The sequence below is a fragment of the Buteo buteo genome, chromosome 6, assembly GCF_964188355.1.
Source record: "Buteo buteo chromosome 6, bButBut1.hap1.1, whole genome shotgun sequence".
Taxonomy (NCBI): Eukaryota; Metazoa; Chordata; class Aves; order Accipitriformes; family Accipitridae; genus Buteo; species Buteo buteo.
In genome coordinates this window covers 13033105-13045254 of record NC_134176.1, presented here as the reverse complement: position 1 = coordinate 13045254, position 12150 = coordinate 13033105, and the positions used below count along the sequence as shown (strand labels likewise).

Below are 12150 nucleotides of genomic sequence, written 5' to 3'. Positions count from 1 at the left end.
TCCCCTTCTGAGATTTTGTATGCTAATAGCCCAAATTCTGTGCTTGTGTAGCTCAACTACAAATCTAAAGCGGAAAAATGTTCTGAACATGATCCATATTCCAAACGAACTGCAAATTGCTTGCTTACCAGAGCTTTAAGCCCCAGTTGAACCAGGATTTTTAGTTTGAGACACTTGCAAGCAACAGAATCTCTTAACACATCTCTGCTTATAGGATGTGGAGAGCTATGATCCAGTTCTGAATCCTGTTCTGAATCGTGAAGTCCGGAGAACTGGAGGCAGAGTTCTGATTACTCTGGGAGACCAAGATATTGATTTGTCACCATCCTTCGTTATCTTCCTCTCTACCAGAGATCCAACAGTAAGTAAAACAAAAGGCTGTCCTGTTTGTAGAAATAGGATGTCAGAGAGCTGAGAAAATTTTTTGTGTTTCCTGTGATAGGTTGAATTCCCACCAGACCTCTGCTCTCGTGTTACATTTGTGAACTTTACAGTAACTCGCAGCAGCTTACAGAGCCAGTGTCTAAATGAAGTCCTGAAAGCTGAAAGACCAGATGTTGATGAAAAACGCTCTGACCTGCTCAAGCTTCAGGGTATGCTTACCAAAATTAAAGTAACTTCCTCCTGTTGTAAAAGAATACAATGGCTTTACTGTAGTTGTAGAAATACATAGTGAAATGTCTTTAGAGCTGATACTCTTGCTTTTTCAGGATGTCCAATGGGAAAGCATACACAATTCATATAATTCTTAGAAACAAACACTCCTATAAAATACGTAACCTGATTTTTCTTCTAATTAAGGTGAATTTCAGCTGCGCTTGCGTCAGTTAGAAAAATCCCTGCTACAAGCGCTTAATGAAGTGAAGGGACGTATCCTGGATGATGACACCATCATTACTACTCTTGAGAACCTGAAGAAGGAAGCAGCAGAGGTCACCAGGAAAGTAGAAGAGACTGATATTGTCATGCAAGAAGTGGAGACTGTTTCTCAGCAGTACTTGCCTCTTTCTACAGCATGCAGCAGTATCTACTTTACTATGGAGTCACTGAAACAGGTAGGATGAGTTGTTCTTCCTACCAGAAGCTTCATATATTTACTGTTCAAAGCTAAATAGGCACTGCCTAATTCCAGCCCTGGCTACCATATTGCAGTTTGGTAGGCATAAGCCATTGACTATCAAACAGCAGGACTCTAGAGAGAAAAGCCAAACTCTTGTGTCTTTCAGATACATTTCCTGTACCAATACTCTCTCCAGTTTTTCTTGGACATCTATCACAATGTCTTGTATGAGAACCCAAACCTGAAGGGAATTACAGACCATACTCAGCGTCTCTCAATCATCACAAAGGATCTCTTCCAGGTTCAGTTTTTTAATCAGTAAATGTAATTCTTTCATCATTTTGAAGGGTTGGAGTTCAAGGCCTCTTATGCTGCTAACTTCACTGTTTTGTTGGTAGGTGGCTTTCAATAGAGTGGCACGTGGCATGCTGCATCAAGATCATATAACATTTGCTATGTTGTTGGCCCGGATTAAACTGAAAGGCACTATTGGGTAAACGTGTTTTCTAGCTTCACTTTAGTTGAAAAAGGGAGGGATGTCTTGAAGGGACCTAGCTAAAGTCTTCTTTTCCCTTACATTAGGGAGCCCACATATGATGCAGAATTCCAGCACTTCTTGAGAGGGAAGGAGATTGTACTAAACACTGCATCTCTCCCCAAAATCAATGGTTTGACTGTAGAGCAAACAGAAGCAATGATGAGGTTGAGCTGCCTTCCTGCATTTAAGGACCTTGTTTCAAAAGTTCAGGCTGATGAGGTGAGTGTTGGCTAGGGTTTGTTTCTGCACTAAACTATCTGGTTAAGCTTTTTAGGTGTCTGTTTCAAGAGCTTCACGCTTACAAGCAAGCTCTTCTAGTATGAGAAGGGAAGCCTTACAGATTGACTAGTTGTGGAAATGAATGTTCTTACTTCATTTGTAATCCAGCTATAAAACTTGAGTTGTAAATACCAGCATTGTTCATCACTCAGCCTTGGAAGCAGCTTCACCATTCATCTAACTTTGCGATCAGCTTTGGTTCCTGTGGTAGCAGAAAGTGCAATACTGTGTGTCTTTTACTGTATTGCTATTGTAAAATAATTACGCAGTAGTGGGGAGCAGCCCTAGCTATACATAACATCATAATGGTGGGCTCTTGGATATTACTATTTTGAATAAATTTGGGTAGTGCTCAGCTGCTGAACACTCTGCTCCTTCTCATGACTGAAGTGTTCTAAGAATACATGTGTCCCCTGACTGGGAAACTGTATGTTCCAAAATATGTCCATATCTTAAATAGTACCTGTTTGGTTGCCCTGCCTAGTTTTTATATTTAAAGTTGAATTCTCTTGCTGTGTCGCTAATTTTCCTCAAACTCTTCAACGTGGGGTAAAATAACGTATAGCTTGGGCTGGGACTTGGTAAAGATCTGTAGAATCAGTGGTGGTGGAAGCAGTGCAGAACTAGGGCATATCAGTGAAATGATTGGACACATCTAAAGAAAGCATAATAGACAAAGCATAGTTTGACTTTTAGATGTGGATTTTTGTTTTTAAAAAACAGAACTTGGAGAAATTCATTGAAGAAAAATGAGTCGAGAACTTAATAAATGTGGTGGTCAAGTTGCAGTCTTGTTCAGGGAAACATTCAAACCATTTATATATATGAAACACTTAAACCATACATGTCTATAAGCCTTGGAAAAGACCAAACTATGTTGAGTGTTGGACAATATTTGGGGCTAAGTTTAATGTTTAACTTAATTTTGTTAAAATAATAATGCTTCTGTTTAATAGTGTTAGCCCTGTCTTATTTCTCAAGATTTACTCATAGATGGAAGCTCAAATGCTTCATCTGGTACTCAATCTAAATTTTTATTCTAAAGGTAGATGATAAGGTATGAGCATTAAATGGGAAAAATCTTACAGACTTGTGCATTTCGTTGTTTAAACATTTAGCTACTCATTAGAATTTTTAAAGATCTGTTTGCAAATCCAAACCAAGGTTAGTAGAGTTTGGGCTGTACCAAGTTCAACCCTACCCTAGCAATCTTTGTTTCCTGCTGAAAGTTGGTATGTAGCTGAACACTTCTGCAGTACATTAAATTCTAGATTTTAAGGCTGAGGTTGAACATCTCTTGTACCATGAACAGGACCTGCACCTTGCAGCAGATTTTTGCTGCCATGAAACTCCATTTCAAGTTTTTTTGCATTTTCTTTCAATATAGCAATTCTGTATCTGGCTGGATAGCAGTTCACCAGAGCAGACTGTACCATACCTTTGGACTGAAGAAAAACCTGCAAGTAAGTTATTGCACTAGTGTCCAAACCAATCCTACTGTACTAATCTAAGTACAACTACTATGATTTTAAAGCAATTCTAAAGTAGAACTTTAATTTGGACCTTAATGCCTGGGAAGATGATAAAGTTGGGACTGTGAAAGAACGTCAGGTCTGGTGGGTTTGGTTTTGTGGGTTTGTTTGTTTGTTGGCTTGTTTTGTTTTTTAAAAGCAAACTTTTATAAGCAGTAGTTACTACACTTGGTTCCTGCAGCTTAACCTGTGATCTAGTCTTCCACCAAGGATGAAACGTATTTCTACAATCTCATTAGATTACATAATAGTTTGGATTAACCTTAGTCATTGCAAATCTGGAAACAGCTCAATACTTTAAACAAGACACAGATTTTCTGAGGACAGGGCTGGTCTACTAGAATGTTTCTTCCTGCAGTTGTATCTAAGCATGAGGTATTAATTCTTGCTGCATTAGTTGTTAGTGCTAATTTGTTAAGAGTTAGAACTTAAGGGTAATTGTTGCCTTACAGTTCCTCCCCTGTCTGAAAGGTAATGTTAGGAAGTGTTTGACATCTGTGATCATTCAGGGCTCATTCCTGGAGGTGGCTTTCTAAATTAAGGATTCTAAGCTTGTGTTTACTAGCTACTGTAAAGCTGCTTGACCATTAACTGAAGCAGCTCTAGGTCACCTATCCTGTCCATGCTAGACAAGTATACAATACTTCAAAGTCTAGCAGAACAGCAGATTATTGAATGAGTGAGAAGATGTGAAGAGATCTATTGTCCCTTAAAGTTAAAATCACTTCATGGCAATTCTTCTAGAGTGTAGATTTTGTAAACCAGTAGCATTTCAGTAGAATGCAAAAGCATCTTGCCAAGGTAGGCTTTTAAAGGGCTCACAAAGTGAGCAATTGAGCAGGTAATTAAAATGTCGCAGAAGACAAACCAACTGAAGATGGTAAGTTTCTTTGGACTGCCAAAGTGAAGACAGAATATAAGCATTCCATTAAGATGTTGCAACAGATCTTTCAAAGCGATAACCGAGTTTCTAAATATCTGGTCTTCAGAACAAGACGGGAAAAACTGAACAGAGAATTGGAAGAGAGGAAGATGTTGAGGATGGTTTTCTTACCTTTCCATTTAATCCTGTCTCCTCTTCTCAGCTCCTATTGGACAGGCCATCCATCGCTTGCTCCTGATCCAGGCCTTCCGTCCAGATCGTTTGTTGGCAATGGCACATACCTTTGTTTCAACAAATCTTGGAGAGTCTTTCATGTCCATTATGGAGCAGCCTTTAGATCTGACACACATTGTAGATACAGAGGTAACCTGCTTGTTTTTGAAAGGCTAAAATCCTGAGGTAGTGCTTAGCGCCACCTTGCATGAGTTCTGTAGTGAGTAAAGCTATCCTCCGGAACATTTCTTCCACTTATCCTTCTTCCCATGGTATGAGGAGTGGATTGTTTTCCTATTTGTTAATGTAAAACTAAGAGTAGTGTAATGTCTTTAGCTAGACAGAGTGAAGAAGGACTGAGCTTACTGCATTCTCGTATTCATGTATTGACTGATTTGTATCCTTTTAAACTTCTCGGACAACAGGTGAAACCTAATACCCCTGTGCTGATGTGTTCAGTGCCTGGTTACGATGCCAGTGGTCATGTTGAAGACCTTGCAGCTGAGCAGAATACACAGATTACCTCTATTGCTATTGGTAAGAACATACCTTATTTCATCATCTAATCATAAATGAAATTGTTAGCAGTAAGAGCTTTAGCAACCTCTCTGTTTTTTAGGTTCTGCTGAAGGGTTTAACCAAGCAGATAAAGCAATAAACACAGCAGTGAAATCTGGAAGGTAAGTTCTATCTCCTTTGTAGCTAGAGTACTGCCTAGTAGAAAGGTAAACAGGGAAGGGGGAAGTAATCTATTGGCTAAATGGGTAAAACTATGAGTAAAAAAAATTAGGACTATCTTCTGAACTGAAATTTGTAATAACTTCAGCATAGCTGTTCACAACTTCTCTTCGATTTAAATATTTTCAAGAGAAATAGGTTGTATCTGCAAAACAGGAAAGTTAGCCCATTTACAGTATACAGTAACTGATTCTGTGTAGAAGACAGGTTTAAAAGGGAGGAAAATCTGTAGCATAGATACCATATTCTGTTACTCTTTATGGTGATTATAGCCAGGATCCCTAAGCTGTACGCTAAAAAGCGCTTGTTCTGTTTCAAAACTTCACAGATGGGTAATGCTGAAGAACGTTCACCTGGCTCCTGGCTGGCTCATGCAACTAGAGAAGAAGCTACATTCCCTACAACCCCATGCTTGCTTCAGACTCTTCCTTACCATGGAGATTAATCCAAAGGTAATGTTGATTTGAAATTTGATTCTCTGATAGAGTAACCAGCTTGCAGAGCCAAAAGTGCTACTACCTGGGGAAGGTTTTCTCATGACTGCCTTTATGCAGTAAAGCAAAAGGAGAATACATGCTTGTCAGGGTGGTTACTAGCCTTGGTTTCTGATAACTTAATTGTAGCTGAAAACTTCATACCATTCCTTTTGCTGCTTCCCCTACCCTGCAAAAGAAAGGCAGGACTTTACTGTCTGTGCTTACAATGAGGTTTTGAAGCTAATGCAAACTGTACTGTTAGAGGCATTTAATTTAGTGAATGCTAAAGGAGCTGGATTTGAGTTTATCGATCTTTTTCTAGGTGCCAGTGAATTTGTTACGTGCCGGCCGAATCTTTGTGTTTGAACCTCCTCCTGGTGTAAAGGCAAACATGCTGAGGACTTTCAGTAGCATTCCGGTTTCTAGAATGTGCAAGGTAAGGCTGCAGTTTGTGTAGATGAAAGAAAATGGAAGAATGTTTTCATTAAAATTTTACCTTAGATGATAAAACCTCAGCTTCTAAGATGTACATAGAATGCTTTTTCTCTCATGGAAGTGAAGTAGTAGTTGCTGCTTCTGTTGATAAAATATATTCAGTTTTGGTAGCAATCTAGCATCAAAGCTGATATTTTTCTAGCCTTTTAGCAGCCTTTGATTTTTATCAGTTCACTTGAGTAACAGTTGTGGGGTTTTGTTTTGTTTTGTTTTTTTTCCCTCTGCACTTCCTAGTCTCCAAATGAGCGTGCTCGTTTGTATTTCCTCCTTGCCTGGTTCCATGCCATTATCCAAGAGCGCTTGCGCTATGCTCCGTTGGGTTGGTCCAAGAAATATGAATTTGGAGAATCTGATCTGAGGTCTGCCTGTGACACAGTAGACACATGGTTGGATGATACAGCGAAGGCAAGTAGTATTGTGTACTTAGGTATGGGTAATACTTAGATTACTTAAGATCTTCAGTAAAACAGTCTGTTCATGGAAGCATGTAGTAAGCTAAATGAGTAGGCAAAAATAACCTGATGGCAATTTAACTTAGTTTTTGAATCTGATTCCTCGATCAGAGGAGATGTGGAAAGGATTGTTTCCTGCTAATTACATTGCATTTTACTTACAGGGTCGCCAAAACATTTCACCTGATAAAATCCCCTGGTCTGCACTAAAGACACTGATGGCACAGTCTATCTATGGAGGTCGTATTGATAATGAATTTGATCAACGTTTGTTAAACACTTTCTTGGAACGTCTGTTCACTACTTTAAGTTTTGATAGTGAATTCAAACTGGCTTGCAAAGTTGATGGACACAAAGATATTCAGATGCCAGATGGAATCAGGTATTTTTTTCTTTATCCTGATCTCTATGTACAACTTCTCTTTTTTTAAATTCAAAAAAAAAAAAAAGAAAAAACACCACCCCCACCCCCCCACCCCAAAAAAAAACCCCAACCAACCAACAACCAAAAAAACCCTATCCTGTATCTCTGTGCTGGAATTTAGCCGTGTAAACATTTGTTTCAGGCAAAGAATTACCTTGCCATTCTAATAGGGGAAGCCTTCTAATGAATATTAAAACTCTGACTTGCAGGCGTGAAGAGTTTGTCCAGTGGGTTGAGATGCTGCCAGATACACAAACACCGTCATGGCTGGGCCTGCCAAATAATGCAGAGAAAGTTCTTCTCACCACACAAGGTAAAACCAGAACTTTAACAATGTCTTGTATAGATTACTAGGCCACCATTTAAACTAAAAAGCAGAAGAGAAATATAAATCCTGCTGCAGAGTTGATAGCTTTCCCCTCCTCCTTCAACGTAGTTGGTTTAACTTCTGCAAGGTAAGACACTCGAGTAGTCCAAAAACTGACCAATAGCTTGTGAATTAAAAAAGCAGTTACGTTCAGCCTCTCAGAAGTCAAGCTCCCATCTTGATTCTGGAAAGCTTTGTTGTCGGCTCTGGAGCCACCTTACAGCTAGGCAGTTCTGAATCTTAGGTCTAGACTAGGGAAAAAGAAAAGTGCTAGTTCTTGCATGTAATAGGATGTTTTCATCTTGATGCCAGTGCTTCTCTGATTAACAGCATATCTTCTGTTTTAGGCATAGATATGATCAGTAAAATGCTGAAAATGCAGATGCTAGAGGATGAGGATGATCTAGCTTATGCAGAAACTGAGAAGAAGACAAGAACTGATTCTACATCAGATGGTCGCCCAGCCTGGATGAGAACACTGCATACCACAGCCTCTAACTGGCTTCACCTTATCCCACAAACTCTAAACCATCTGAAGCGGACTGTGGAAAACATTAAGGTAAGAACTAAGTTTTATGTAACATGGGCATAGGAAGTACACAAGTTCTGATGCATTGTGCATTGTGATTTGCAAGCGCTGATTAAACTGTTTGGGGGGGACAATAGAACCTGTACCAACGCTATGTAATGCCCTGCTGGGTTTCTTGAAGTGCTCTTAAAAGTTGGTTTATGTCTTCGGCGGATTATTTGAAGAAAGACAATGGCAAACTATCTATCAAGGGTACCGCTTCTGAAGCTTCTCTGTGATCAGGTAGCAAGAAACAAGTGCTTCCTGTTGTACTTGTAGCACACTGACTGCTACTTATGATATTGCCTCTAAAGCCAGTGCACATTAATTACTGCTAAAATTTAGTGATGGTCAGTGAGGAGAGATAGAGCAGCAGCTTCTGCTAACTGGGAACAGAAATTGCAAGGGCTGGAGGAAACTATTGAGGTCTGGACAGTAGTACCCTAAGCTCCAACTCGGGAATAAGCTCCCCAGTTGCATGTGCCCATGATTGCCCAACTGCTGCTAAAGACTTACTCTGGGATAGTAGGTGAGAACCTTTTGTGCTGATGAAAAGGAATCTCAGGTTGATTGGAAGGAGCTACAGCAGGCAGTAGTTATTAATTAATTATTCAACTAAGACTTCTACTTTCTTGCTTCTCCAAGGGAGAGGAGATTGTCAGTTGTAAAACAGTCTCTGCAATCACTTTCTGCACCATAGACTGCATCTTCATGTTTAATGTTTGTAGTCACAGTGTCACTGGACAGTGCATCCAGGATTTTGGGATTGCTTTTTGTAGCAGTTCTCCAGCAAGAACTTTGATCTGCAACTTACTTTCAATGTTTTGACAATCAGGATCCTTTGTTCCGATTCTTTGAGAGAGAGGTGAAAATGGGAGCTAAGCTGCTTCAGGATGTTCGTCAGGACCTTGCAGATGTGGTTCAAGTGTGTGAAGGAAAAAAGAAACAAACCAATTATTTGCGTACACTTATAAATGAACTGGTAAAAGGTATGGTAATTCAAATTAGCATCTCTCACTGCTCTCTTTACCTCTTGCACTCTGTAAGTTAGAGGCTATTATGCTCAGCAGCTTAAAAAAAAAATGGCAGAAAAATTGGGACTGACTTTACCATTTGATACAAGCAATACTTTTGAGTCGAGCATAAAATTCCAGTTGGTTTTGTTTGGGATTTCAAGTTGAGATAGCTAATGGTACAGGCTTTCTGGTACAGTTTACATCAGCAGCTTAATTTCTAAGCTGAAATCTTACTAAATTCTTTCAGTGTCTGAATTGTGATGGAGCAAAGTTATTATACCACAAAGTGACTAATATTACTCCTATAAAAATCTCCTAGAAAATATTCAAGTTCTCTAAACTTCTGTTTCAAGATTATACATAAATGTGGAATTTTCACAGACATCCTGCTTCTAGTAATACATGAAGATCTGCTGTCTGCTTTGAACAAAAGCATTTCCTGAAACACAGATACTTGACCTCTTCAGTTTTTTCTAACAAACTCAAATCTTCATGAAAACTTGAAGAGCAGTTACTGCAGTATATAGCTGCGTGTAACTGAAGTTGCTGTTGCAGGGTTTCTGTAACTGGATGTCATTTTAAATAAATAGTAGACCTGGAGGCCATCTGCTTTGTAATCTTTGAAAGTGCATTCACTTACTAAGGAGCCTTTTACAATAGAGGCTGACTGATACCCTGGTCTGAGTCTTAAATGGCTATTGCGAGGAAAAAGTGAAGTGTCAAAATAGTGTGTAATTGTAACATGTATGCAAACAAAACTTAATTCTGTTCACGTTTTTCACAGGTATTTTGCCTCGTAGCTGGTCTCATTACACAGTGCCAGCTGGTATGACTGTTATTCAGTGGGTGTCCGACTTCAGCGAGCGCATTAAACAGCTGCAGAGTATTTCCCAGGCAGCTGCTTCTGGTGGAGCAAAAGAACTAAAGGTATCTTGTGCTGACTTCTTTTAGAGGTTATTGGTGGAGCTGTGTAACTACTTCATGGAGCCTTCACATGAAGGCTTCTAAATAGTTCCTCAGGCAAAACAACTTCAGTCAGTGCTTGTAAATACTGTTGAGTATCTCCTGATCTCAAAATCGTGAGGCTTAGCAGGCTAACTGTTCATACAGATTAGAGGGAAACTTAGTATTTTAGAATGATAGAAGTAGCCTTATGAGGAAGAAGCAGTTTAGCAGTTACACAGTGTTACAGTAGCAGCAGGAAAATCTTAATGTAAATAGGTTGCTGAAGTAATATTTACAATAATCATTAATTAATAGTGAAGCTGATATACTTTTTTCACTTTTTCTTTTTTTTTTTTTTTTTTTTTTAAATCCCCTGCTCCAAATAGAACATCCACGTGTGCCTTGGTGGCCTGTTTGTACCAGAGGCATATATTACTGCTACAAGACAATATGTTGCCCAGGCAAACAGTTGGTCCCTTGAAGAACTCTGTCTTGAGGTCAACGTTACAACTACACAGAATGCAGTACTGGATGCATGCAGTTTTGGAGTCACAGGTAAACTTAGCAGAAAGAAGGGGTCCTTGCTCTAAAATATTTTCAGAAGCTTCTGGTATTAAATAGGCTATATCAAATGAAAAAGGTCATACCATTGCAAAAGTTAAACAACTTCAGAAAGTGTGTATTAAAGATCAGTTTAATACTAGTTAGTAGGGATGTACTTATAATGCTAACAAATTTCAAGACTCAGGTCAGTGTATATTTGAGCGGTATTGGATAGTATATCTGCTACAACCTCTTTATTTTGCAGTATGAAATACTTACCTCTCATTTAGTGGACTTGGCCCTTAAATGATGCATAGGGAGGCAATATTTGGATGTATGAAAGCTCTTAGAACTCTAAAGCATATTTCAATTTACAGGCCTGAAGCTTCAGGGAGCTACATGCAGTAACAACAAGCTGTCACTTTCGAATGCTATTTCAACTGTACTGCCCATTACACAGCTTCGCTGGATCAAGCAGACAAATGCTGATAAAAAAGCAAATGTTGTAAGTATTGATAAAAATAATTTTAAGAAGAACTCTCATAATTAGATATACCTAGTAATTTTTTTCCTGAAGCTTTATGGATACTTTTATCAGGCACCACAAATCAAATTGTTCCTTTCTAATATTCTCAGTGTCACTTAGTACCTAAATTCCAGGCTAGCAGCAAACAGACCTAGTGCTGACTAGGTCTTTCCTTTGTAGTTAGATAAGAAGGAGAGCCATCCAAAAATATTAATGCTGTTCAGGCCAAAACTTGAATTTATACTTAAAAAGGCTGTGCTTTAGGTGAATTTATTGGGCCTGGTTTATTTCTTATATTTTTGAGTAGAGTTATCTGAGACTAAATTCCCATCTCATAAATAGCATGGAGTATTATAGAAACTTCTTATGCTCTTCAGCTACCTTACATAACTCTTCTTTTATATTCATGCTTTTTCCCAGGTTACTTTACCAGTTTATCTGAACTTCACTCGTGCTGATCTGATTTTCACGGTTGACTTCGAAATAGCTACCAAGGAAGACCCCCGTAGCTTCTATGAACGTGGTGTTGCAGTTCTCTGTACTGAGTGAAAAGATTTGTTTTAACTGGTAATGCTGTAGTAATTGTCAGTCTTCTATGTAGTATTCACTTGTATACTTTTGTAACCTGGTTAGGCTGGTTGTTAGATGGATTAAGTTGACTAGAAAGAAAGGGGGTGGTGCATTGGAAAGCTGATAGGCTAGATATCTTTGAAGGAAAATTGAATGAGATCTTTAGATGGTTATTGGTAGATGTGATATTTGATGGATCATGTTATATGAAATAAAATCTATAGCAAGACTTTTGACTCTCTGTTTCTGGAAGTAAAATTCTTACAGTGATTTTTTTGGTCTGGAAAAACTACCTATGATCTTTTCAGAGAATAACAAGTAATAAGTCAGTATTCAAGCATATTGGTGACCTTCACACAGCTCGCTCAGCAGCTGGTTCAGCTAACCTCCGGTAACAAGAACCTTGGAATGTGAATCTTCAGTGCAGTAAGACACAAAGCCTGACATTATCTGCTATGGTATCTGATGCCATTGCATGAACTATTTGTAATGAACTGGCTCTTGCTCAAAGTAACCTACATTTAC

At 38.8% G+C, this 12150-nt stretch overlaps 1 protein-coding gene across 2 annotated transcripts in view; it reads left to right on the top strand.

The window, feature by feature from the left end:
- Positions 1-11854, top strand: part of DYNC1H1 (dynein cytoplasmic 1 heavy chain 1) — a 46819-nt gene extending 34965 nt beyond the window's left edge. The window contains exons 58-78 of one of the 2 annotated variants that reach the window (XM_075029817.1): positions 215-361; positions 443-593; positions 802-1055; positions 1227-1361; positions 1459-1553; positions 1643-1817; positions 3265-3340; positions 4495-4655; positions 4931-5042; positions 5125-5185; positions 5572-5695; positions 6042-6155; positions 6449-6619; positions 6831-7048; positions 7300-7403; positions 7805-8016; positions 8861-9014; positions 9826-9968; positions 10373-10541; positions 10907-11034; positions 11476-11854. In XM_075029817.1, coding sequence (XP_074885918.1) covers positions 215-361; positions 443-593; positions 802-1055; positions 1227-1361; positions 1459-1553; positions 1643-1817; positions 3265-3340; positions 4495-4655; positions 4931-5042; positions 5125-5185; positions 5572-5695; positions 6042-6155; positions 6449-6619; positions 6831-7048; positions 7300-7403; positions 7805-8016; positions 8861-9014; positions 9826-9968; positions 10373-10541; positions 10907-11034; positions 11476-11604 — 3033 coding nt within the window. In that variant the 3' untranslated portion in view covers positions 11605-11854. Of the gene's footprint in view, positions 1-214; positions 362-442; positions 594-801; positions 1056-1226; positions 1362-1458; positions 1554-1642; positions 1818-3264; positions 3341-4494; positions 4656-4930; positions 5043-5124; positions 5186-5571; positions 5696-6041; positions 6156-6448; positions 6620-6830; positions 7049-7299; positions 7404-7804; positions 8017-8860; positions 9015-9825; positions 9969-10372; positions 10542-10906; positions 11035-11475 lie in introns of those variants that run through there. The other variant, XR_012650671.1, reaches the window with a different exon arrangement.
- Positions 11855-12150: the final 296 nt, after the last annotated feature.